At 40.2% G+C, this 26,475-nt stretch overlaps 1 protein-coding gene across 1 annotated transcript in view; it reads right to left on the bottom strand.

The window, feature by feature from the left end:
- Positions 1 to 20,111, bottom strand: part of TMC3 (transmembrane channel like 3) — a 40,449-nt gene extending 20,338 nt beyond the window's left edge. The window contains exons 1-9 of the mRNA XM_055277459.2: positions 19,858 to 20,111; positions 18,464 to 18,610; positions 14,138 to 14,213; positions 9,359 to 9,440; positions 6,502 to 6,608; positions 5,531 to 5,629; positions 5,282 to 5,424; positions 3,671 to 3,818; positions 2,913 to 2,956 (exon numbers count right to left, since the gene is read on the bottom strand). Of these exons, the coding sequence (XP_055133434.2) occupies positions 2,913 to 2,956; positions 3,671 to 3,818; positions 5,282 to 5,424; positions 5,531 to 5,629; positions 6,502 to 6,608; positions 9,359 to 9,440; positions 14,138 to 14,213; positions 18,464 to 18,610; positions 19,858 to 19,946 (935 nt within the window). The 5' untranslated portion in view covers positions 19,947 to 20,111. The remainder of the gene's footprint in view (positions 1 to 2,912; positions 2,957 to 3,670; positions 3,819 to 5,281; positions 5,425 to 5,530; positions 5,630 to 6,501; positions 6,609 to 9,358; positions 9,441 to 14,137; positions 14,214 to 18,463; positions 18,611 to 19,857) is intronic.
- Positions 20,112 to 26,475: the final 6,364 nt, after the last annotated feature.

Raw genomic sequence — 26,475 nt, 5'->3', positions numbered from 1 at the left:
GTCTTTTGTTTGTTTGTTTTTTGTTTGTTTGTTTGAGATGGCATTTTGCTCTTGTTGCCCAGGCTGGAGTGCAATAGCACAATCTCGGCTCCCTGCAACCTCTGCCTCCTGGGTTCAAGCAATTCTCCTGCCTCAGCCTCCTGAGTAGCTGGGATTACAGGCATTTGCCACCACGCCTGGCTAATTTTTGTATTTTTAGTAGAGACGAGGTTTTCCCACGTTGATCAGGCTTGTCTCAAAACTCCTGACCTCAGGTGATCTGCCCGCCTCAGCCTCCCAAAGTGCTGGGATTACAGGTGTGCGCCACGACGTCCGGCCTGGTCTTAGTTTTTAAGAAAAAAAAGTGTAAAAAGTTAAAAAAAATTAAAAATAAACAGCTTATAGAATAAGCATATAAAGAAAAACTGTTTTTGTACAGCTGTACAATGTGATTGTGTTTTAAGTATTACAAAAGAGTCAGATTTTTAAAATTTAAAAGTTGATAAACAAGTGACAGTAAACTAAGATTATTATTAAAGAAAGAAATTTTAAGAAATACATTTAGTGAGGCCTAAATGTACAGTGTTTATAAAGTCTACGCTAGTATGCAGTTGTGTCCTGGGCCTTCACATTCACTCATCACTCATTCACTGACTCACTCAGAGCAACTTCCAGTCCGGTAAGCTAATTCATGGTAAGTGCTCTATACAGGTGTACCATTTTTTAATCTTTTATACCACATTTTTATTGTACCTTTCTATGTCTAGATATGTTTAGATACACAAATACCGTTGTGTTACAATTGCCTACAGTATTTAGTACAAGTAGCATGCTGTTCAGGTTTGTAGCCTAGGAGTAATTGGCTATACTATATAGCCTAGGTGTGTAGTAGGCTATACCATCTAGCTCTGTGTAAGTGCATGCTATGATCTTCACACAAGGACAACACTGTGTAAAGACACATTTCTTGGAATGTGATCCTGTCACTGTGCAACATCTGACTGTTCCTTTGGTAGTTTCTTAATTGTCTTTTCCCTTTAGAAGTAAGCTCTAAGCTTTTTAGCCGTTTTCAATGCTGTTATCTTCAGCTCTTAAAACAGGCTTAGCATATATGGATGCTTCATAAATATTTGCTAGATGAATAAGTAAATAAAGGAGCAACTAATTGCCCATGAGATGGGAGACATAGGGCTCATCTCTTTCCTAATTTGGTCTCACTTCTCATATGCCTCTGATAGTGAGGGCAGGTGTATGAATCAGTAATGATTCTAGTACTTACATACATGTTTCTGGTTTTAACTGAAACACATCCATTTTTTTCTAACACTGGAGGACAACTCCCTGTCTGACTTCAATTGGCCTATTTTGAAGGCACCTTCTTCTGCCAACTTTGGAGCTTGTCTTAGCCTGGCTAAAGCCTGGAATCCCAGGCCTTTTTTCAGGTAGTTTATTTGGGAAGTGATCCCAGAAAGCAGGAGTGGAGGTTGATCCCAGAAAGCAGGAGTGGAGGTCCTGGAGTGGAGCAGGAGAGAGGGGCCATCAGTATAAGAATATGCAACGGGGTTGGCAGCAGCTAGAGGCAAATGCAGGGCCTTCTGAGGGGCTTATGAAATGCCTGACAGAACTGTTTGCCCAGTGTGAAATAGGAAAGCATTTATTCTATTCCCAGCTGTTCAGGGTAGCTCCATGAGCATTCACTCCCAGCATTGCACCCAGCCTCTTGGTTGCACATACATGTGTGTTGACTGGGATCTTGTGGGTGCCCTATGCAGCAGCCTCAGAAGATCCCTGGGGCACAAAACAGTGGGTACCAGCAAGGGGTACATGCGTGCAGCTGGTGGTGGCCTGCACAGTCCTGCCCAGTAGCAAGGGCTGGAGAAAAGTATGGCCAAGAGGATTTGAAGGGGCATCCAAGGTATACTATCTTCTCCATGAAATTTCTACCCACTGGGGACCTTGGGCGGGTCACAACTCTTCCCTCTACACGTGTTTTGGCCCTTGATTTGCACAATGAGGAAACATTCCCAAATGAGATGATAAATGTCACTTTGCTTGGTAAAAATAACAACATGGCACAGTATGTTATTATCAACTCTGGTGGAGGAGAGCTACAGAGAAAGAATCAGATGGCAGAATCCCATACTTTTATAGGTGAGGAACTTCAGGTTCATGAAGTTGAGGAGCATGTCCCAGGTCATCGACATTAATGACAGAGAGGACTAGAATCCATGTCGTCTGACTCCCTATGGACAGCCCTTTCCAACTCCTCCCCCACTCCCTAAGCTCCCTCATTATTCCAGAGGCTGGGTGTGTTTCCTTAATTCCCCATGTCCTTTTGTACAAGTCCTCTGAATGGGCTTTCTGCACTGTGGAAATTAATCATGAGGGCTAAATAACCAGTAAGGATGTGGGATGAACAGACCTACCTGTCTCCATGAGGTCAGGGCCATTGCCCTTCCCTGGGAATGGCTTTCCCTTTCATTAGTTCTCTGGTTGAAGGGCTTCACCCTCACCAGCATAGCTCTCAAGATCTTGAGAAGAATCTTGAACCTAGGAAATCATCTTGAAAGGCTTGTGAACACCAACTGGATAATATTTGTGTCTTATGACTTATTTCTAAATAAAACTAGTCTTAACAGCATAAGTTGGTGCTCAAAATACCTCTTTTATTATCTAAGTAAAAGAGTAAGAAATAAGAAACTGGTCAATTTCAAACCCTGTCACCCATGTTACAGGATCTATGGAAGGAGGAAGTCATCCTAAATATTGCTAAGGAAAAATCATTCAGTTCCCTCAGATCACATTATGAGAGAGGAAGAAAGAAGAGCTGCCTGACAATTATGAAAATAAGATATAGATGATCTGGTAGTTTTTGTACCAAACTAAAAATAAAACTTATCAATGAATTCAACATGGAGAGTAATAATACCTACAGGTTTTTGCTTTTCTTTTTCTCCTGTTCTTCCAGTATAGCTTCCTTTAAGAAAAATACAGCAATAAAAGCTTAGCATCATCATTAATTATAAATCATTAGAAATAATTTACCCAGTAATTTAGCTCATACCTTCATTGTCTGAGACTATTCTGTAGGATTCAATTGATATAAATGAATTAGATATCAATGATCTAATAATCAATTGAAAAAAGATATTGGCGGTTGGGAAGAGGGATTGGGAGATAGTATGGGTGTAATTTAAATTATCTAAGTAGATTTTTTTTCTCAAAATAGTGTACAATTTAGCTGTCTGTATAGTTCAATAGAGCTAAGTCTCTGAATATTTTTGATTGCATTATTTTCTAAGTTAAAAGTAAAAGCCTATATCCCTCACATATATGTATTCGCTCATTTTCAGGTTATATATTATGCAACATGGTATATACCATGGTTATATATATACCATGCAACATGGTAATAATCCATTATGTAAATTATCCAAAATATACAAACTGAAATTTTAAAAGGATAAAATGGAAAAATTTAAAAAGAAAGGAGTTTCAAAATGTTTCTCCCTCCCTTCATTGAGTCATTTGGTACATTTCCTGGAGCATGTTCACCTCGCTTTGGAAACAACTGCCCTAGACAATGAACATCAATGGGAAGAGGATGGTTTTGGCTTCCAGCTGAGGGCCAGCGGCTAGCTCTGAGCCCGAGCTGCCCACCCCCGCAGGCTGCACAGGCTCATTCACTCACCCTGATGCTGTTCACTATGGCAGCTGTTTTGCTCTCTGCAGCCTCTGGGTTTCCAATGAGGTAATCCCAGGCACAGAACACCCGCCAGCAGAAGGTGTAGTTTTCGTTGGAAGCACTGGCAAGGCTCGTGCGGGAGTTCTTAGCCATCCTGCAAAAGAGGAGCACAAACAGGTCATAGGAGTCTCAGGAATAGGGGGCTGTAGCTAGCACCCACGGAGCCTTTGTGTGAATTAGCATAGGCTGCTCTCCTCTGGGTGGATGCAGCTCCTCAGGTCACAGCTTGGACATGACAGCACCGACTGGATTTCTGCCCATGCGTGTGACCTCAGCAACACTTTGGAACAGTGTGAAAACTGCAATTGCCCATTATTATATGAGTTCATTTGACAAGGACTCCCACCACTGTGGTGCCCAGCAGGTCACTGCAGGTGTGTGTGCCCCAGGAGCCAGCTTTTCTCATCTCTTTGCAGCTGTGATTGTGAAATAAAAGTTTCCTTTGTATCAGTCTTCTTGGAGCTCCTTCCCATGGGAACTCTACCCCATGGGACTCCACATAACGTGCTGAGTCCCTCTTTCCCACATTTCTTTAGATATTTGAAGGCAGGAGTCATGAACCCTCCTTAGGTGAAACTCTCCCTGCTTTTTAGAGCCTTTCTCCTGTAATAAGCTCTCCTTTCCATCCATATTTCTTGCTTCCAAGTTTGCTCTAATCTGTCTCTTACATTGTATGTCTAGTAAAGGGCCCGAGTCTTCCTTGTGAGTCCTGGAAGCCACCAGGAGCTAAGCTGGAAAGCTTCAGGGGCACTGAAGGCCCCTAGGTCATTATGCACCTCCTCAAGTTTTGTTTATTTGTTTATTGTCTTTTTTACCCCAAGTGCTTCTATCTGCATTTTGCTAACATGACACAAGTGGGTAGGGTGATGAAGGGTGGTTACACGAATCAAGCAGAAGCAGCAGATGAACCAGCGTGGCTGGGGCCAGCTTTTCCCCGGGGGTTTAGAGCCTCCCTATCAGTCTGCATTTCTCTAGCTCCCACACGGAAGGCCTGGTGATGTTCTGAGCCAACCTGCCCATTTTACAGATGAGGCCCAGGGAAGGAAGATGAGTTCCTGCAGGTCTCACAGTGGGGGTGGTGCAGGGCTCCTAACCCCCACCAGATTGCTTCTTTTGCATTTTGCCTCCTCCAGTGATGACCTAGAGATGCCAACTGCATCACAGCACAGACAAGCCTGGCCTTTGCAGAATTTGTAGCTAGGTCACAGGCAAACAAACGTACAACCAAAGGAGGACGTTTTGCTTTTTGCAACCTCTGGTCACCTAGATCATATTGCTTATGTCGCTATTAGTGCAGCTACCACATTGTCTAAAATTACATGAACTGGTAAATCTATATGATTCTTGTATTTCCAGGCCCAATATAGGACCTAGTACAAAGCAGTAAGAGTTCAATAAGTACTTGTTAAAATGAACATGCCTCTTTTAGCCTTGGTTCTTCTCATTTGTAAAACGGATACAGCTATGCCTTAACTTTACAGGGCTATTGACAAGATTAGATGACATTACACATATCATAACAGTTGATATGTATTTTGAGAAATCGAGCAGTCATACTTTTTTAAAAGAATGATGAAACTGTAAGCAAACACTGCCATCCCCACTAGGAAATACGCCAAGGGCAGCCGGTAGCCAGCTCTCCCGATCTTCCTCTCCCTGCCGTAATATCCGTAGAAGAGGACAGAGTACTGGAGGTAGCCCTGCAAAGAAAACAGTGTCATTTCTGCCTTCCATTCCCAGGTCTCAGAACTGTGGCCCATTCACCCCTTCCCTCAAGACAAGAGTGTGGCCAAGCATCAACCTCACCCCCAGAGACCAGACGGTGTCCAGGTCTTGGGCAGACGAAACCTGCTCCTTGGGGATGGTCTTCCTGGCTGTGCTTCCAAAGGGCTGGCCTGCAATCAGCTGGTGAGAGAGGAAAGCGTGTCATGTGGTCCTCTGGGTGGGAGGGGACCAGGAGAAAATGAGAGGTTGATCTCCATGTGCTTGTGAAAATGCCACACGTAAGAGATCTCCAGGGGTGGATTTCTGCCTGATTTTCATTAATGAAAAATTAATCTTGGGTGGCCAGATATTCTTTTTGCCTGATTAGAGCTCACCTGGATGTACTCTCTCTGAGCTAGACATGGTTTCTACGGGTGGACTATTAAGGCCCCTGTTGGGAAATGACCCATTTACTTTTTGAGAATGAAGTTTAGTTGAGAAATGGATTTTATTTCTTTATATAAATGTAAGGGGCACGAGAGTGCGGTTTTGTCACATGGATATATCATGCTATGGTGAGGTCTGGGCTTTAGTGTACCCATCATCTGAATAATGTACACGGTCTGTGTATTATTTCAACTTTGGGCTGGCAAACTGGCTGGTTGGCCGAATCCAACCCGTGGCCTTTTTGTATGGCCCAAGAGCTAAGAACAGTTTTGCATTTTTAAGTGGTTGGGGAAAAAAATCAAAATAATTTATATAAAATTCAAATTTCAGTATTCATAAATAAAATTTTATTGAAACACAGCCACATTCACTGGTTGATATACTGTCTGCGGGTGCTTCTGTGCTACATGGCAGATTTGAGTCATTGTGATGGACACCAAACAGCCCATGAAGCCTAAAGTATTTATTCTGTGGCCCTTTACAGAAAAAGTTTGCCAAGCCCTGCTTTACACAAACACATATATTTTCCTCCCCACAATGATAACCAGAGGAGCCATTTTATGCGACTGCTGTAATGTCTCCTCTTTTCAATGAGTGGTACTTTTTTCTTTCCTGAAACATCTTACCTCTGGAATGACAATAAAAGCACCTGTCATAATGGTGAGCACAATATTAATTCCAAATAACCATCTCAAGAATATGAAATAGGAGGCAACGCCAGATCCAAAATGACCTAAAGAAAGAGAAGATAATGAGAACAGTTTAAATAAAATCCTCATAGTGCAAGAAATCCTACAAAAAGAACACCATAATTTTTCTTACATCCACGGGACATAGAGTAAGAATGCCATTATTGTACCAATCGGGGTGTGCCTTCCTAAGTGTTAACTTAGACAGATCAAGATGCCCCTGAATATCTATCAGTTCTATAGGCAGGAAAAGTCTCTAGTTTGCCTAAAATGCTATTTGATAGTCACTTCCCTAATGACTTATTTATCTAAAATGGTCTTATCAAATTTACAATATTTCATGTATGTTAACAAGTATCAGCATCTTTTAAGAATTTGGCATATTTCTTATCTATTTTGCATCATTTTGAGAATTTCAAGGATTTTGCTAAGGGTCTTTTTGCCTTAATTTCAAGATAAAACACCATTTGCTAGATGTTCACAATAGTGGACAGTGGGTGAAGGGTACACGGGAACTCTCTTTCCAACTTTTCTATACATCTAAACTTATTCTAAAATAAAAAGCATAGTAGAAACAAATTTATATCTATTGAGAAAATCCAAGAGCATCAGAAGAACTTAGATGAGGATGTAGGCAACAATTTGACAGCATTCTGGAGTAGGTAGTTTTACGTCATTAAAAAAAACTCTTAAATTTTTATTTCAAATCTAGTTTGTTTGTCATAATGAGTAGCAAAACACAAAACATCACAAGGACAAGAAAAATTACCTATTCTGTGATCACTAAATTAAAATCACGATTAGAATTAGTTTCTATTAAACTTTTAGTGTAACCCTCCACAATTATTCTATACAAATAATGTTTTTGTATAAGATTGGCATTTCTCTCCAGCATACATCTTCAATTATCAATATATTACAAGCATTTTCTCTTGCCAAAAATACTGTTCTATAAAATAAATTTTATTGTTCCATTAAGTAAATTTTCCATAACTTACTCAAACTGTTCCCCACGACTTGACATTTAGGACATTTCCAACTGTTCACCAGGGTGAATAGTTCTCTAATAAATAATTTCTGTCTATGGTAAGGTTTCCTAGAAGCAGAGCTTTCGAAAGGGATTTGGCTACAGGTGATTTCTTCAGGAAGCACTCTCCGTAGAGTAGTTGTGAAGGAGTCAGGGAAGGTCAGGGGAAAGAGCCAGGGAAGGGCACGATCTTAGCTGCAGCCTAGCTGAGTCTATCCCACCAGGAGCTCTGCAGCATGAATTGCACCACTGAGTTGGTCCCACTTGGAGCAAGGGATCGGACTTGAATGCCCCTCTGTCAATGGCCACTGCCTCTAGACTCTAGGTGAGGGATTGGGGTAATAGGTAGTCCTGGGGCAATTCTCTGAAGGGGAGCAGCTGAGTGACAAGCAGTCCATACTCAGCAGCTGAGGAAGGGATAGACTAGCCAAGGAAAGGCAACCTGGGTACAGCACTAATGGCAGCTACTACAGCCTTGTTTGTTTAGTTTATTATGGTTTTCTCTGTTTTTTTTTTGGAGATGGAAGCATATTACCAAAGTAGACAACATTTTGGAGACTTTTGGTACATATTAAAGCTTTTTAAAAAAGAAATACTGTCCTAATTTACATTTCTGCCAGCATATCAAATTGCTTAATCCATTTAAATATTCAACATGTTTTTCCCAATTCGTCATCTAACTTTTAGCTTTATTTTTTATGTATGTAAATTTTCTTTTTTTAGGTAATTAAATATAACAGTACCTTTTCCTCCTTCACTTTTATGATTAGATATGTCTCCATTCTGCAATCATACCATCTATTATCTATTCAAATATGTAATAGAATTTTAAGTGAAGGAATTAAACTTACTCTTTAAAACAATTGAATCAATTGTTCCAGTGATATTTATGCAGTAGACTGATTTCAATAATTATTGCATGCTAAAAGTCTAAGTGTATTCCTATCTGTTCCTGAATTTTTTGCTTACTCCTTTGATTTGCCAGTCAATTCCCACACTATGTTATACTGTTTCAATTGTTGTAGCTTTATGATATACTTTAATATCTTGATCATGCAACTTCATTTGCATTCTTCTTTATAATTTTTAATTAATCTCTTGGATATTTTTTCTTCCATATAAGTTTTATGATCATTTTGTTAAATACTTGGAAACAATACATTAAGATTTTTATTTGATTGCATCAAACTTGTAAATTAATTTTTGGAAAATTAACATATTCCAAATATTAAATCTTTGTGTTTTAACAAGACTTTTCTATTCTGTGGTATAATTTTACCACAGGATATTTTGGACTTATTGTTAAGTCTATTCCAGGTATTGTGTGTGTCAGTGTGATCAAAGACATGATTTATTTATTTTTTGGCATATATTTTCTAAATGGGCACAATTATCTCTATGAAAATGCAGATTTTTGTATTTGTGTTTTGCAATTCCTTGAGCTACCCTCTTATTCTTCCTCATAGGTTTTCACTTGATCCTTTTGGGGTTTGCATTACATCTGACTGAAGGAATGAACTGGGAGAGAACAGCAGAGCCGCAGCGGAATGTGGAAAGGCCCACGTCGAGACTGTTCCTATTCTGGTAGGTGGTGGGGACAGGTATCTTGTCTTCTGGGTCTGTTGTCCCATATGGAGCCTGGTGACTCTGCTATGAGAGTGCCCTCAACTGCACAGCATAAGGACCAGAACACAGCAGACTCTCCTTAGGCTGTGACTGGCCACTAGCATTGCATTCCTGCCCCACTCTCCAAGTGTAAATACTTACTCTCGATTTTCTTTATCCTCATTTCCCAGGGAATGAAGATGACCACAAAGTTACAGGCAAGACGAGCAAATTTCCGCCAGAGCTAGACAAGAGGGGTCAGGATTAGAGAGGTCACATTCATGAAGATGGCAATGGCTGTGCAGTACTAGGCACCTAAATGGAGTATACCAGACACTCCCTCTGGTACCTTTAATTATGGATTATGGCTTCATAGGCCTTTAAGCTGCACTAGAACCAAAGTAACTCCCTTCTCTGTGCTCCTAAGCAGGTGAATGGACACCGGCTTTGGATGAATAATGCCAAGCTGCATCCCCATAGAATATGCACCTCAATACAGACACCACTCGAGCCATGGTACCTGTATTGAAGTGCATATTCTATAGGGTTGTAGTTTGCATTAGCCATCCCATTCCTGATGAGGGATATCTCTTGCTCTTTGAGAAAAAAATTTTTTTTTAACTTTTGGCAATTACATCTTAAAACCACAAGACACAGTACAAATTACTCGAGGAATGATATCTAAATAAATCCACTTGATCCTGTCATAAACCTAAGGGGGTTCTGAGAGTGCACCCCAGGAATCCAGATGCCTAACAAACTCCCCAGGTGATTACAAGCGCATCCCTGTTTAAGGACCAAGAGTCTAGAGCCTCCCCTGAAAATGATCCCCACCCTAATGTGTGACTCACCTTCTGCTACAGCCTCTTTCCTGGATAGAGCTGTCGGGGATAAGGTCTAAAAATTTGTCTTGTATTTTTGGCCGGGCACGGTGGCTCACGCCTGTAATCCCAACACTTTGGGAGGCCAAGACGGGCAGATCACAAGGTCAGGAGTTCGAGACCAGCCTGGCCAATAAAGTGAAACCCAGTCTCTACTAAAAATACAAAAATTAGTCAGGTGTGGTGGCGTGCGCCTGTAGACTCAGCTACTCAGGAGACTGAGGCAGAAGAATCGCTTGAACCCGGGAGGCAGAGGTTGCAGTGAGCCGAGATCATGCCACTGCACTGCAGCCTAGGGGACAGAGTGAGATTCCGTCTCAAAAAAAAAAAAAATTTTTGTCTTATGTTTTTAAGATGCAATTGCCAAAAGTTTAAAAAACATTTCTCAAAAGCGAATAAAGCAAGACATGTCCTGACACTAGTTCTGCTTCCAACAAAGTTGGCAGGTTGTGCATTTTAACACACAAACAATCTGGGTTTGTGCTGGAAGCAAATGATATCATTGCAGAAAGAGGGATTACAAATGTAATTATGACATTCTGAACTATAAGACCACACATGGTCCCGGTATAGACATGTATGATAATGCCATTCTGGACGTGTCTGCTGAGGCCAGAATGGCTGCTTGTAAATGAAAATCTGAATTTTATCAGAAGTTCATCAGAAGTTGTTCATCTTCTGTTCATGATTTGAGAGCCAACTCAAATACAGCCACTCCCATGAACACAGAATCTCTGTAGCCAGAAAAGAAATTCTCCTATTCGTAAACTCCCCTAGCGATTTTTGGTCTCTCTCATAATGTTTATCATATCCTACCTTACATTACCTTAATTTTGTTCACCTGGCTTGTCTCCTAGAGCATAGAGAGGGAGATGGAGGCTTTCTGATCATTTATTCCCCTAGTATCCAGAGGAAGGGGTGCACCATCATCCTTTGGCAAGGGTTTGGTGTTGGAAAGCATTGAGTCTCTGGCCTGTTTTAAAGCCCTGAAGTCTAAGAAGCACAAGGCGGAAAGCCAGAGACCTGAGTTCTAGCTCTAATTTCACATCTATCTCACTATGTGTCCCTGGGGAAGTTATTTTATTTCCTTGGATTCCATTTCTCCATCTGTATAAGAAGTAAGATTCGATTAGTGGCATTCAGAGTGCTTTTTAAATTTAAAGTTGTATCAGAATTTTCATACACGCAACAGGCTAAGGCAGGGCAAATCTTGTAGGTGGGGGTAAAAATTCTCCCCCACCACCCCATCAGCAGTGCTTGAGGAGCCAGGGCCCTTGGACTCAGGTTAGGGAGCACTGGACTGAATGGCCCAAGATGCTCATTGTGGGAATGAGAGTCTATGCGAGTTGGCCTAAAGGAACTTCTTAAAGGAAAATGTGATTGAAAAAGGTGATTTGTTGGTGACATGTTCAGTAAGGCATGGGGGAATAGTTTCATGTTTCTCTGATGATTTATACCAAATCTTCACAGCAAAAGCCTTGAAACAGGAATAATTCAAAATTTAAGAACAAAGGAAAATCAAAACAAAGAAAAACTAAACTTGGAAGAAATAGATCCTAATTGTGGGTTTGGGTTATTGAGCTTTGGTAACTAAGAATAAGCTCTTTCTTTGGAAAGACTTACATGTCCACCCAGAAGATATTTAACAACATATATGATAGTTCATGAAAAGTATATTTATTCATAGTATGTGTTAAGCACCTAGATTGTGTTGACCTATCAACATGTCAACATGAACTATCATACTTGTTGTTAGATATGTGATACATGCACCTATCATCATACATACATATGTATGTATACATGTATCATTATACATGTATGTATCATACAGATCTAACAATATGTATGACAGTTCATGAGAAGTATATTTATTCATAGTATGTATTAAGCACCTAGGTTGTGTTTTCCTGTGAATGCAGATAGTGAACACGACATGCAAGATGTCAGCTGGTGTAGAGTTTGCATTCAGGTAGAGACAAGGAAGCCACAAGCAAGTCCATGCCACAATGGGACACAGTCTATTAGGACTGGGGGAGAAGGCCCTTTAAACAAGGTCAGGGAAGGTCTAGCTGAGGAGGTCATACTTGAGCTGAGACTTGAATGAAAAGGAAAATGAAAAGTAAATGGGAAGAGTAGCTTTCTAAAAGGGGAGAACAGCCAGTACAAGCTGTGGGTTAGCACGAGCTGAGCGTTTTACAGAACAGGATGGAGGAGAGAGGAGCGAGATAAAAATTTGGATTACCTTACTTGGTGTAAAAACTCTGCTTCTAATAATTCAGCCCATTATCAAGTTATACCTTTAATACATACTGAGTTTACTATTGCTAAAAGTCTCAATAGCTTTTCATTGTTATATATATATTATAGGTCATTTGAATTCAGGTGAAATACTTTATTTCCTGTAGCATTTCAGCTTATTTAGAGAAAACAAAAGAGCTTGGTAGTTCATATGTCTACAAAAAGATAATTTATTTCATAAACTCCATCATAGTGTGGCAGGAATAAGGAGTCATGGGTGATTTGGTCATAAAAACAGATTAGAATTTTAAAGAAGATTTTTGTGAAGAGTAAGAAGAAAGAATGCCAAGATGTGTCCTTAGGGATTCTTTGATATTTTATAATTTTTCAGACATGTAAAATTTATGACCAGCTTTAATTTAAGCTATATTAAGAATATTTTTGTTTCAGAGAATCTAAAAAGAGTGTATCTGTCAGTTATCGTCTCTTAATATAACAAACAAACAATATGATAATCAACATTGGTGCAGGTATTATGAGACTAATAATGGTGATATAAATCATCAAGGCTTTTAGAAAATAATCTTTAAATATTTATCAAAAGCCAATAAATGGACCACAGTCTTTTCTATAGTAATTGCAATTCTGGCATTCACCCTAAGAAAAAAATTCAAAAAGATAGAAAAATCCATGTGTGCAAAGATGTTCTTCGTAGGGCTATTAATAATAATGAAAAATTAGAAGCAATTTAAATATCCACTAGCGGCCAAATGACTAATTAAATTAATATACATTTATCTGATGGAATACCACACAGTCATTGAAAACCATTAAATATAAAAACTATATAGCAACATGGAAAAAAATAATATAATGGTGTTATGTGAAAAAAGAGGCAAGACAAAAATGTATGTACACTACAATATGGTATAAAATAATATATTTATGCAATGACTGATGTGAAATTTCTGAAATGATATTACATTGGGAAGTAGGGGGTATAGAAGGAGAAGTTATTTTTCTTTGTTTCTACACATTTATGAAATGACTTTATAAGCAGATAATTTTAATGTATACTTTTCCTTTAAGTAACTGAATGGGAAAAATAACAAACAAAAACCTTAACATTGTATTATAAAATGAGCATTGGCGTATACCTGCAACTTTCTCATTGTAAGAAATACGGCTGTATACAGGCACACAGTGAATCAAACCTACCAATACGGGTGGGATTAACTCAGGAAAGGTGCTAGATCACTTTTCCCATCCTTTCTCCTGATGAATTAGGCTTACCCAGTTTCACACAATTGGGAAGGGAAGGCATCTAGGACTAAAATTCAAGTCGGGAAATTCATACTTTTCAACTCTATCATCCTGATCTACAGCTGTATTATAGACTGGCACTCGCAACCTGTGCATGATGGCAAGTGTGATGGCAAACACAACCTCCTGGCTCTGGAGACCACAGTGCTCACATGTGTGTGGTTTTTTTTTGTTTGTTTGTTTTGTTTGTTTGTTTTTTGAGACAGAGTCTCACTCTGTCGCCCAGGCTGGAGTGCAGTGGCGTGATCTCGGCTCACTGCAAGCTTCGCCTGCCAGGTTCACGCCATTCTCCTGCGTCAACCTCCTGAGTAGCTGGGACTACAGGCGCCTGCCACCAAGCCCGGCTAATTTTTGTATTTTTAGTAGAGATGGGGTTTCACTGTGTTAGCCAGGATGGTCTGGATCTCCTGACCTCGTGATCCACCCCCCTCGGCCTCCCAAAGTGCTGGGATTACAGGTGTGAGCCACTGCGCCCAGCCACATGTGTGTTCTTTACCTCTGCACCTGCTGCTTGATAGCCTCGGGTCCTGGTCAGCCTCCCTTCAAACTTCAGCACAATGTCCTTCGCTCGTCTAAGAGAAAAAAGACATGATAGTGAACACAATTTTATCACACTTACAATTTCTGCAAAATGTGTAAAAATGCAACATGAATAGGTTGCCATCTTGTCCTGAAAAATGATACAGCACAAGATGCTGTGAGAGAATGGAGTTACACAAATACTTCATGGTCTAATTTCTGGTAATCAGAAATGCCTTAAAATTTTTTTCTTTAATATTTAAATGCATGCATAATCCAAAATGATGAATTTATACCAAAATTAGCTACAACTGAATTTCTTAAAGGCCTTCCCTGATTCTGGTGCTTGGCTGGGAATTCTGAGCTTTGGAAATCCTGGTGGCAGACATGTGCATCTCGACCTCTCCACTTAGCAATTTTCCTCTTGCAGTCAATTGTTTGAAAGTGCAAATCAGACCTGGCTTCAGAGAATCTGCCTCAAGTAAAGGTTGGTGTCTGATGAATGGGAGCAAGAAAGTCATGTCTACATAGACATGAACAATCTGATTCACCCCAATCAAACTTCTAACACACTGATTGATCACTTTTGGATTAACCTTATATCTCTGCCTAAATGTTCAGTCCTGAAAATGGACTAAATTCATTGGGATAGACAGTTAAATTCACACCTTACATGAACAACAGGATTAGAAAATAAATGTTAGTGCCATGGACAGACTGAAGCCAAAGACTCTTAGAGAGATGAATGTCACCTTCAAGGTAACCTAATCATATACGACCCCATGCAGAGATGCTCATTATCTGATGGTTGGACGCCCTCTGCTTGATTATGTTCAGCGTTGAAAAACTTAGTTTTTCTGAATTAGCCACTTTGCTAGTTTGACAGGTTTACTTGGGAGGGTGCTCTGGTCTGTGCATCACAGCAACCCCCAATAACACCCACTGGTCTGAGTACTTCCTTGGAAAACACAAGGTACAAGCCAGCTCCTTTATCCACAGACAGGATGATCTCTCCAAAACATTACCTAACCAGAGTTCTTGGTTTTGGATCTCTCTTCCTACCATTGCAACATCTCCATCTTAATAGCCCAGCCAATGCATTGACTTCATTCTGGCCAGAACCAAAATGTAGGTCAGGAGCAAGGTTGATATCCTACCTCATACCATGCCTACCATGTTGGGGCCATCTTAACAGAACTGTCTGCTGCAAGTATTTAAAAAGTAAAAGCCTATCGAAATCAAATAACAATTCATTTTATATCCTTATTTATTTTTTATTTTTTTCTGAAAATATTTAAACATTTTATGCACACCTATTTTGGGTCGAGCATAGTGGAATACAGAGTTGCCTAAAACAGAGTTTCCACCAGGTGGGGTGGCTCGCACCTGTAATCTCAGCACTTTGGGAGGCTGAGGTGGGAGGATTACTTGAGCCCAGGAGTTCAAGACCATCCTGGGCAACACAGTGAGATCCCATCTCTACAAAAATATAAAAAAAAAAAAATTAGCTGGGTGTGGTGGCACATGCCTGCAGTCCCAGCTACTTGGAAGGCCCTGGTGGGAAGATCACTTGAGCCCAGGAGTTTGAGGCTGTGGTGAGCTGTGATCCAGCCACTGCACTCCAGCCTGGGTGAGAGTGACACCCTGTTTCATAACAAACAACAACAACAACAAAAAACCAGAGTCTGTGCCCTGGAAGAGATCACTACCTAATAGGGATGACAGAGACCTTTAAAGACAATGACTGAGAAAGAGTGGGTGTGACAAAAGCTATGACAGAGGGGTGATTGGGTGTGGAGGTAGCAGGGAGGGGTGGCCCAAACCAAGGCCCAGCCATAGACCTATGCTGATTTCATAGGAACTGACCACTTGCTTCCTACAGGGGAATCAAGCATGTCCTATATCCTCTTAGACAGGTGGCTCTTTCTCCAGACTCAGGGTTAGCTCACTCTGCTTTCATCGGCATCCTGCTATGCTCTCTTGATTCCCAAGCAGTCAGGGTTCCATGCTTTTTGCACCTTCCACAGAAGCACTGTGATGAACCCCAGCAAGTCCAATGAGGGAAGTGTCGGTCCAGTAGTTTCTCAAGGTGATGGAGAGGAGATATGTGTGGCAAGGGGATGACAGATGGAGGTGCTCAGAGGGCCAGCTGCACTCTGAGACCCTGGCCGCTGGCTGAACACATGGCCGGTGTCAGCCATCTTGGGGCTCTGGATGTGTTACGTGGGCCAAGCAACATGGCACAAGGCCTGGCTTATTCTTTGGTTTCTGAAGTGGCTTGACAGAAAAGTTACCATTTGCTCTGCTGTCCCCTCAAAGTTAAAGAGACTTAACCACCTATTATTCAGATAACAATTGATCATCATCATTTCGGAATGATTTAGCAAAATTCTAATAGAACCTATTTCTTTTTTTTTTTTTTTTTTTTTTTTGAGACAGAGTCTGTCACCCAGGCTGGAGTGCAGTGGCATAATCTCGGCTCACTGTAACTTCTTCCTCCCAGGTTCAAGCAATTCTCCTGCCTCAGCCTCCTGAGTAGCTGGGACTACAGGCGCCCACAACCATGCCCGACTAATTTTTGTATTTTTAGTAGAGACAGGGTTTCACCATATTGACCAGGCGGGTCTCGATCTCCTGACCTTGTGATCCGCCCGCCTTGGCCTCCCGAAGTTCTGGGATTACAGGCATGAGCCACCGCACCCAGCCAAGAACCTATGTCTTTTTTTTTAAAGAGTAATTGCTCCAATGATTACTTTGGTTAAATTCCTGTGTTTCAATACAAGAGAACACTGGACTTGGAATCAGAAATCCTTGATTTAAAGCTTAATTCTAGCACTCAGAAACTGTGTAGCTTGGGTTAGTCTCTTAACATCTCTGAGTATCAATCTTTTTGTCTGAAAAATGGACATAATGCCATCCTTACTCAAATAAATGGAAACAACAGCAGCCAGTAACAGACATGAAAGGCCCATGAAGGATAATTACTTGGAACATTTTGAGTATCAAAACTATGGATGACTTTAGCTATCTTTCACAGTCACCTGCAGAAGAGGCTGGTCAGACTGGAAGAACATCACCTGGAATGCAAATCTAAGGAAGAAATGATATGATGGGAAAGAAATGCAAGCCTAATACATGGTTGATGTGGAGGTAAAGAGATGTCTGCTTGGCATCTAGAAAAGGGAAGTGAAGATCAAGACAGGACAGTGGTTCTGTCCACACAGCAGGTGCCTGATGATCAGGCATAGTGTCTGCTTTGCCAGGAAGCTCCACAGCACAGGTCACAGTAGCTCAATGGTACAGGCCATGAAGGCAACCCTGCTAACTCCCTTTGCTGTGACCCCAGGTATCAGAATCACTATTCCTTACTCATTCTTAGTGAGTGACTGTTAAATACCAGATACAATGCTAAGCACTCACAGGGTTCATCCCATTTGATCCTTCAACAAACTTCTATCAGTGGATCTCAAACTTGAATATGCAAAAGTATCAACCTGAATGCATGTTAAAAATACAAGGACTCGAGCTCTCCCTTGGTTTGATTCAGTAGGTCTGAAAGCAATCAGGGATTCTGAGTTTTTAACAATACCCGGAGAGCTTAGTGGTTGACATTTTTGGAAACGTGCTGCAGGAAGTTAAGGGCTATTCCTCACCATCGCTTCAACTTTAAAAAAGAAAAGAACTGGTATTCAGAGAAATTAAGAAAATTAATGTCACATAGATAGAAACTGGTAAAGGTAGATTTGAATCAGGGAATCTGTTTTTAAATCTTTAGCACTTTATTATATAGACAGACTATTTAATATGACTCTAAGTATCATAATAATCTGGCTTCCTATAAAGCCTTTTTTTTTCCAATTATTTTTTTACCCAGAGGGTGGTAATAGCCAAGCAGCTAAAATGAGTATCTCTTTTCATATTGGCTTACTGCTCTGCCTCTAGTGAGTGAGATAAGCTTGGAGAGAATATTAAAATCTAGTGTTTAGAAAGGAGGTAGAAGATAAAAGACTCTCCACCAACACACACACACCCAACACAGACACACAACTCTTTAAACTCTCTTTCTCTGTGTCTGTCTCTCTTTCTCTCTCTGTCTCACACACACACACACACACACACACACAGGAACTGGCTTCTGGGCCAGCTATAGGCCTCTCAGATATCTTTGTGACTTTGCTAATTCAGGTCAAGAATGACTGAACCACTCTCACATGAGTCTTTATCCTCATTCCCATGGGCAAGGCAAGGTGGTTTATCAGAAAGCGCGCTTGTAATGACCAATAATGGCCATTGAGGCCCTTACCTCAATGCCCTCAGCTTCTGTCCCATAGTCCAGGGTCTGCAGCGAATGTTTGCCATGAGATCTTTCTGGAACTGTATATTCTGGAAGATTTGTTCTGGATCATTGCTGTCCCCTGTTTCATCAGCACTAAAGCTGTCATCCAAGTTGCTGAATGATCAGGGCATTAAGGAGGAAATCTGATTAGAAGAATTGCTTCCAGCAAAGATCATCTTGCCCTGGGCACAAGTTCAGCATCTCACTGCCCTAGGGTCATCTGTATGAAATGTGTATGTGTTTGTGCATGTGTGTGTGTGTGTGTGTGTGTGTTTGTGTAAAGGGAGGGACCCACAGAGACAGAAAATTTGGCAGTGTCAGTAGCCTGTTGAAACACATTTATTGGATTCAATTACTTCCACTGGGTCATTAGAAGATAATGATTTCTCAGGGTGCATGATATCAGAAAACACAAGATGAGACAAGAGGGTACTTACGTACTCTTGGATTCCTGAGTAGCAGCAATTTGGGTAGGCAAAATAATTTCTTTTTCAGGCTCATTGAAATAATCAGCTAATTTTAGAGGCAGGACTCCTTATGTTACTTGAAGGTAACATAAATCAAAACTTCTGCCACTCAGAAATCCCTCTTCACCCTTTCACATCAATTCATTTTCAGCCTGAGATAACTGAGGCAGAGCCAGGCAAAGCAATTTCCACGAGCGAAAGATTAGGTAAGCAAATTTACATGGGCGAGATATTTCAGGGAAGTAGATGCTCTCAAGAGGAACAATTTTCCAACATGTAGTAACATTTACTCCCAGTTACACTTAATATGCTTATCCTAATGCAACTTTTTGAGAGGAGTTAAGAGTATTCATCTATGACTATTAGAAATAAAAGATTTCCTTTGTTATTCTCTAATTCATGTTGTTTTTACTCATTTAGAGAATTTTTTTCAGTTTCCCCAAATTAAATGGCAGCTGTACTAGACCTTTATAAATATTTAACAAATTCGAATAGCACTCTCATCCACTTCTAACCTGAAGGCTTTTCCAATAAACACTTTATTTATCATGATAGACATATTATCTGCTCTCTCTTGATGTTGCTGATTGAGTGAACATAGAGAAAACAGGGAAACATATCTGTGGGTTTGGCCAGCTATAAAGCCAGGTTGGGATGCAAGCTTTTGGATTCTGACCTCCTGGTCAAAAAGCAGCCAGAAGAACCATTTCCCTCCATGCCCATTGCTGAGGTTGCCATCCTAGTTGTACCACAACCTGGAGAAGTGAGTTTCTGAGTTCATTCTGAAGGACAACTGAGCAGGACAGGGACTTTGTCCCTGGCTCTGGTGACCCATGCATTCCTTCCTCATACACCTGACTCCTCTGCCCAGCTGATGAATGGGGGCCAGCTCACCTGAGCAGCAGAGATTCCTGGTAGAGGTAGCACTGGCTGGCATTTCTCCGGATGCCTCTATAGCGCTGGGATGCCTTCGAGGTTTTCATAGGAGCCAACCCACTGCTAACGATCAGAAGCTGGACAGAGAGCTGGGAAGTTGGCAGGCAAAGATCTGTTCCGAGGTTTCTGAACGGAAGCAGCGGAGTTTGCTCTGCCTGCTAGTTCTTAGGAACAAGACTGTGTGCTTGCAGCTGGTGCTCTGAGCAGGGAAGAATCCAGGAGGCCAGTCATGCATATTTAATGTTAAGGTGGCTGAGGCGCACAGATTGGCTGGAGTCTACACAGCCAAGGGTTTGGCCCGGTGATCTACAGATCGCTTGGTGCTGTACAAATGATCACATCTGTTAACCCCTTATGCCCTGACAGTCCTGGATGGTTTGCAAAACACTACATCTGTGACCATGGCTGGTGTTCACAAAACACTGAGGGAGTACAAAAGGCAAGGCTTAATTTCCCTAGTTTTTTACTCTCATCGAAGAGGCTTAGAGACAGTAAGGACCTCGCTTGTGTTCATACAGTGGAGTTGAGGAGAGGCACAGCCATCACATTTTATTTTTTCTTGTTCAGTTTTTTCTCAACTTAGTTTCTATTTTGAAAAAAGTCAAATCCTTAGAAATGCTGATGGAACAGTACCAGGAATATCTGTACACTCTTAACCTACATTTACCAATTGCCACATTTTGCCACAATTGCTTTATTTCTGTCTGTATCCTTCCCCCACATCACACCATTTGAAAGTAGATTGCAGAAATAATGACACATCAACCCCAAGTACTTTCAGCATGATATTAATAATAATCAAATTAACGTCTTATTACATTTTACCTTTACCATACATGGTCACATTAATCAGCACGATGACTCTGAGACTGAGGCTAAAAGAAATAAAGAGACTTCCTATAGCATTTGGTAAGAAAGGAAGACTTTGATAGAGATTAGACTCTCACCTTGATATTCTGAAAATAGGTTGCCTGCTGTAAAATGGGATGAGTAGTCATCCTAGTCCTTCAGCAAAGGTCAGCAGCTTCTCCTCCCCTTCCCCAGCCATCAGCAGAATGGAGCCTGGTTCGTTTGTCACCTGCAGACTCTCACTGTTAGCCATGCATTGGGATTCTCTGCCAAGAACCTCATTCCCAAGTCCAAGACTTGCCCAGTTTCACAGTGTAAACCTCTATTTACTACTTAACACAAGAAATGGTTTGACTGCAGTGAGGTTAATTGCACCTTTGTAGTAACAGAATGGGAAGGTGCAGGACTGGAATAGACATGACTCTTTCTATTGAACATTACCTACTGCACACTAAAGACTCAATAAATGGATGAATAAATAACTGAAGTGGACACCAGACAACAGAGCAGAAAGAAAATCCACCAGCTAGTTCAGATGTGGGGCTTCTGAGAGAAACTTCATTCATTTGTCCACTCAATCCTCCACTAATTCATTAGCAAATAATTAGAAAGCTCTTACCACACACTGAACTGGCAAATGTAAGCAAGAGCCCTAGCCCAAGGGTTCAGGGACCATCAGGCAAGTGTTCAGACCTAGGACTGAAAACATGGGAACAAAGTAGAAGGCTGAGTGCCAGAGCTGGCCTTGGGTCAGAGATGGATCCGGAGCCTCTGGGACCAGGTCATCTGTCTGCCAATTTGTTTGAGGCCATTTGGCCTGATGCTCTTTCTGGTAACATTAGATAAAATGTGTGCTTATCAAATGGACAAATGGCTTATACAATAGAATTACTGCTAGCCCCACTGGGATTTTTTGCATTCTTTCAGAGATCTTTACTTATCTCAATCATTCCTGAACATTTCAAAGATTTTTTTCATCCTACTTTTTCTAAAGCCCCCCTGCCTTATTTTGAAATATTTACTCAAAAATTTAAAATATTTTATATTAATCTCATTCAAGTATTTTGAGCGTTTTTGTTTCCTTTTGATGTTACATATACATGTATATTGCAAGGAGAGGTAAGGGAAGGTAGTAGCAAATTTTGCAATACACAGGGATTTATTAAAACAAATTAGAGCAAAATCCATCTTTTTAAAATTTCATATTCATTCAGGTAATTCTCTCTGGCACTATAGGTGAGATAAGTGTCAACCTTAAATAATGAGATTCAGAAAATTAATTCAGAGATTAAGAATAGAGTTTATTTGAACACAGAACTTGAGGGTAGCCACCCAGGAACCATCTAGTCCAAATAAATGGGATCAGCATTCCAAAGTGGAGAAGTTAAAGTTTTACTTATATAGGCAGAGACAGAAATTTTAGCCGGATTACATTTTCTATATGAGACCAGTGCCTATGGTTATAGATTGCTGCATTCTAAGGAAGATGACTTAATTACTCTGTGAGAAGGGGTAGTGATCTGGGTGGGGGAGTCTCATCTCTGATGCCATTTGGCTTTTCTAATTATTTACACAGAAGAAAAGGCAGAAGTTGCAGCTGTATGCCACATGACTCAGGCTGCAAAGCCACATTCTTCTCAAGGCTTAGAATAATTTCAAGTTCCAACAGCATTAAGTTTAAATTAATTTTAATAATTAAGTAATTTATTGGCCGGGCGCGGTGGCTCACACCTGTAATCCCAGCACTTTGGGAGGCCGAGGTGGGCGGATCACAAGATCAAGAGATCGAGACCATCCTGGCCAACATGGTGAAACTCCATCTCTACTAAAAATACAAAAATTACCCAGGCGTGGTGGTGCGTGCCTGTAATCCCAGCTACTCAGGAAGCTGAGGCAGGAGAATCACTTGAACCAGGGAGTCGGAGGTTGCAGTGAGCTGAGATTGTGCCACAGCACTCCAGCCTGGCAACAGAGCGAGACTCCATCTCAAAAAGATAGATAAATAAAAATAAATAAAATTAAGTAATTTATTGAACCTAAATGAAGATAGGTTGAATAAAAGATATTTAACTCTATTTTTAGTATCCAAGTCATAAATTAACTGAGATAATTAAATAGGAATTGCAACTTTTGATATGAATCAATTGTCCTTGTTTTTTGCCTAATTTTAAGGAAATGTTGATTTCTAAACATTTTTATTATGAAGTTAATGTATAATCATCAAACAAAATGGAAACAATAGGAAAATCAGAAATAGCAAAAACCACCTAGAACAATATTGCTCAATGATATTAACTATTAATCTTTTCAGCTTTTTAGAAGTGCATATTTTTCTTTATATTTATATATTTTGTGGCTGTACTGTGTATGTGTATTCCTCTTACTTTTTCCATTGATTTTTGTATTTAAAGCAATTTCCATGTTTTTAAAAAATTTTCTGTGGGCGTATTTTACCAATAGGCTATTGAGTGGTGATATATTCTGTCTAGGATGTGAAGCATTTAATTCTGCCCCATTTCTCAAACATCCATTTTGTTCTCCCTAGTACCTTTTTTTTGTTTTTGTTTTTGTTTTTTTTTTTTTTTGAGACAGAGTCTCACTCTGTCACCCAGGCTGGAGTGCAGTGGCACCATTTTGGCTCACTGCAAACTCTGGCTCCCAGGTTCAAGCGATTCTCCTGCCTCAGCCTCCCAAGTAGCTGGGATTACAGGTGTGCACCACCACACTCGGCTAATTGTTTTAGTACAGACGGGTTTTCACCATGTTGGCCAGGCTGGTCTCGAACTCCTGACCTCAGGTGATCCACCCACCTCGGCCTCCCAAAGTGCTGGGATTACGGGCGTGAGCCCAGCCTCTGCCCACCTTTTTTTTTTGGCCATCAATATGTTCTGCTTTTCGCATCATTTCTATAGAGTTAGTTTTTCAGGAGTGAAATTACTAGATCAAAAAGAATATTATTTAAGAAAATTCAGTGTTGTCAAATGAATGTTGCTGCCTTTACATTTATATTGACTTAATGTGCTTTTATTATTATTGGTAAAATGAGTTTATAATCAAAAGTTCACTTTTTTCTATGGTCTGTTTATGGTTTCCTTGGTCTGATTTTTACAAACTCCCTCTGAGTACTCCCCAGCATTATTTTGGGCAGTGTGTTCGAGGCGAGGCTGTGATTGCAGCCTCTCATTCTCCAGCGGGATGGACCTGGATGCCCTTCCCCATTTCCTCTCTAGACTGCTGCTCCTCTGGGTGCTGAAGGGCCAGGCAGAAAGAGAACATAGAGAGGATGTTGCTTTCTGAATGCGAGGAGATTAATTACTCCACATGCGTTGACTTCCTCTGACAATTTGATTAAAGGTTTTAGATGCCCTGGATACATTTAAGTTAAGCCAGAATTTGTATGTAGATAAAATGACAAAAAAATCCAAAAATCAAAAAGGTTCCAATAGTGTCAATATGGGCTAAAATTATTATTTCCTAGACCCACTGCTTACAGGATCTATGGGGTGAGAGAAAGAAGGTAGTGAGGGAGATAGAGATAGCAAGTGAAGGCCTAATTGTATAACATATGAATCTTGTTCAGTTCTAAAAACAAAACAAAACAACAATAAAATTTAGTTATAAATCCCAGAAGGTTTCATCAGAAATGATCCGAAGGCTTAGCTTACAGGGACAAAAACATTTATTTCCTACGTCATCAATTAAAGAATTGTTTTCCTGCTAAGTGAATTCTATTCTGAGAAATTAATATCCCCGGGCGCATCCTAAAATTTATGTGTGAGTCCAGCGTGTTCCATCAGCAAAGCCAAGGTCTCTTTTCTGAGTTATCAAATTTTCAGCTCTGGATTTTGCAACACAACCTTTCCCATTTCTGGGACATATTTACACCTCGGTTACATTGTTTTAGCAACCCCAAAAGCTTTTGCTTGAAGTTTAGACATATGTTTTGGGTTTGGAGAATATTTTTCAGGGAAGATTCTCAAGAAGAGATTGTTTTCAATTATCTGAGTAACAGCTGAATTTGTCGAGGCATGAGAACAATTTTTATTTTTATTTTTGGATTCCACATGAAATCATTGGTGGCAAGTAAGTTTGAAACTGTGCAGACCCTCTGAGATTTCCCTTGGGGTCCTGTGATACTCTGTAACTCTGTTACACCTTTACAAAGTAGTCTGAGATTCATAGATGGATTGGTGGGGATGGGGAGTGGTGTCCTTTGCTACATTGCCCCTTGCATTAAGTGAAGATAGATTCTCATCACCATAATAGAATCCTTTAATAAGAGGAACAAATCATCAGATAGGTTGTTGTCGGGATATAATTGTAATGCTGCCCTGTCCCATCAGCTGTTAAGCTTCCTCAAGGAATGAGATTCCTTTTCATCTATGAGTGTATCTAAACACATAATCTGTCCTAGGAGACAGAAAAAAATTGAAGTTTCTAAAAAACGGGGGTAAAAGAAAGCAGCTGAATTCCTTGTCAAACAACTATTTAGTAATTGGCTGAGAGTTTTCTTGAACGATTTTTAGACTGTTTGTATTTTCCCAAGTATTTGGGGAATATTAGAAAGCACAGCCAACGTCTCAGGAGGGATGAGCTCCCAGCATTTCTTCACGTCCTTACAGAAATGCTATGTCTCCATCAGCAGATGGAAGCCAAATGGCATCTGGGATCAGCTGAGACAACAGAACAGAGCAGATTCCAGACAAAACAGTATTTACGATATGTTGATCTACCACCAAAATATGAAGTTTTTCATGTTTTGCTTTGGTCTCGATGTGATATTTTAAAACCCCTTCTTTTAGAAAATTATCTTCATCTTTTCCTCACATCTCTTTTCATCTTATATTTTCATTTTAAAATAATTAATGGTCAAATAGGGATTGAGGTATACAATGTGATGATTTGATATATGTATATGTTTTGTAATGATTACCACAATCAAATTAATTAACATGTATTTTTGACATATCTTTTCATTTCTTGTTTTATAAAGATCTTTCAAAATCCTTTTCCTTAACGTGCAAACCAATTTAATTCCCCAAAGCAAGGCCTTTTAAAAATTAAACTACTCCTGCCCTCGTTTTTCACTTTTAGTACTTTACCTTCTTTTTAAATAATATTTTCATAGGTCTAATTAACACTGCATTTTTGCCTCTACATTTGATGATTTTTGAAGAAGGAGAGTTCTGTTTTGGCATGTGTATACCCACAAATAGTCTTCATGTATAAATTATATTTCCACCTTAAATCTCATCGTATATATAAATGCCATGATGATCTTTACAAATCATCTGGGATTTTATATTACTCATAATTTTATATTACTCATAGTTTTATATTGCTTGTTTAGAGATTTAAAAGCCTGATGAAGGAACAGCTGAACTCAGAGAAACAGCAGGTGAAAGTAAATTTTTTATTTATTTTTTCTTCCTTTTGCCAACATTCTGCATCACCTCTTGTTTCTAGCCTCACTTTCATTCCAGCAGCTTCTAGGGTGTGGCTGTGGCTGTCTGGCTTCCCTTCTATTGATACCTCTGGCAGCCTTTGAGGGATGAGGGGATTTGGGGGTTTCCACTGCAAACATGAGGGAGTAGGTTGAGTGCTTCTTTGTTGAGGTGAGCTTCCCTGATGGGGTTGAACCCTGTATATCAGAAAGAACCCCGACCACCCTTTTGCTATTTCATAGTGAAACATTGCATTGAATCTCCTGGAGCAGACATAAATGAG

This window comes from Symphalangus syndactylus, chromosome 5, assembly GCF_028878055.3.
Source record: "Symphalangus syndactylus isolate Jambi chromosome 5, NHGRI_mSymSyn1-v2.1_pri, whole genome shotgun sequence".
Classification (NCBI taxonomy): domain Eukaryota; kingdom Metazoa; phylum Chordata; class Mammalia; order Primates; family Hylobatidae; genus Symphalangus; species Symphalangus syndactylus.
This window is presented reverse-complemented; position numbering and strand designations above follow the sequence as displayed.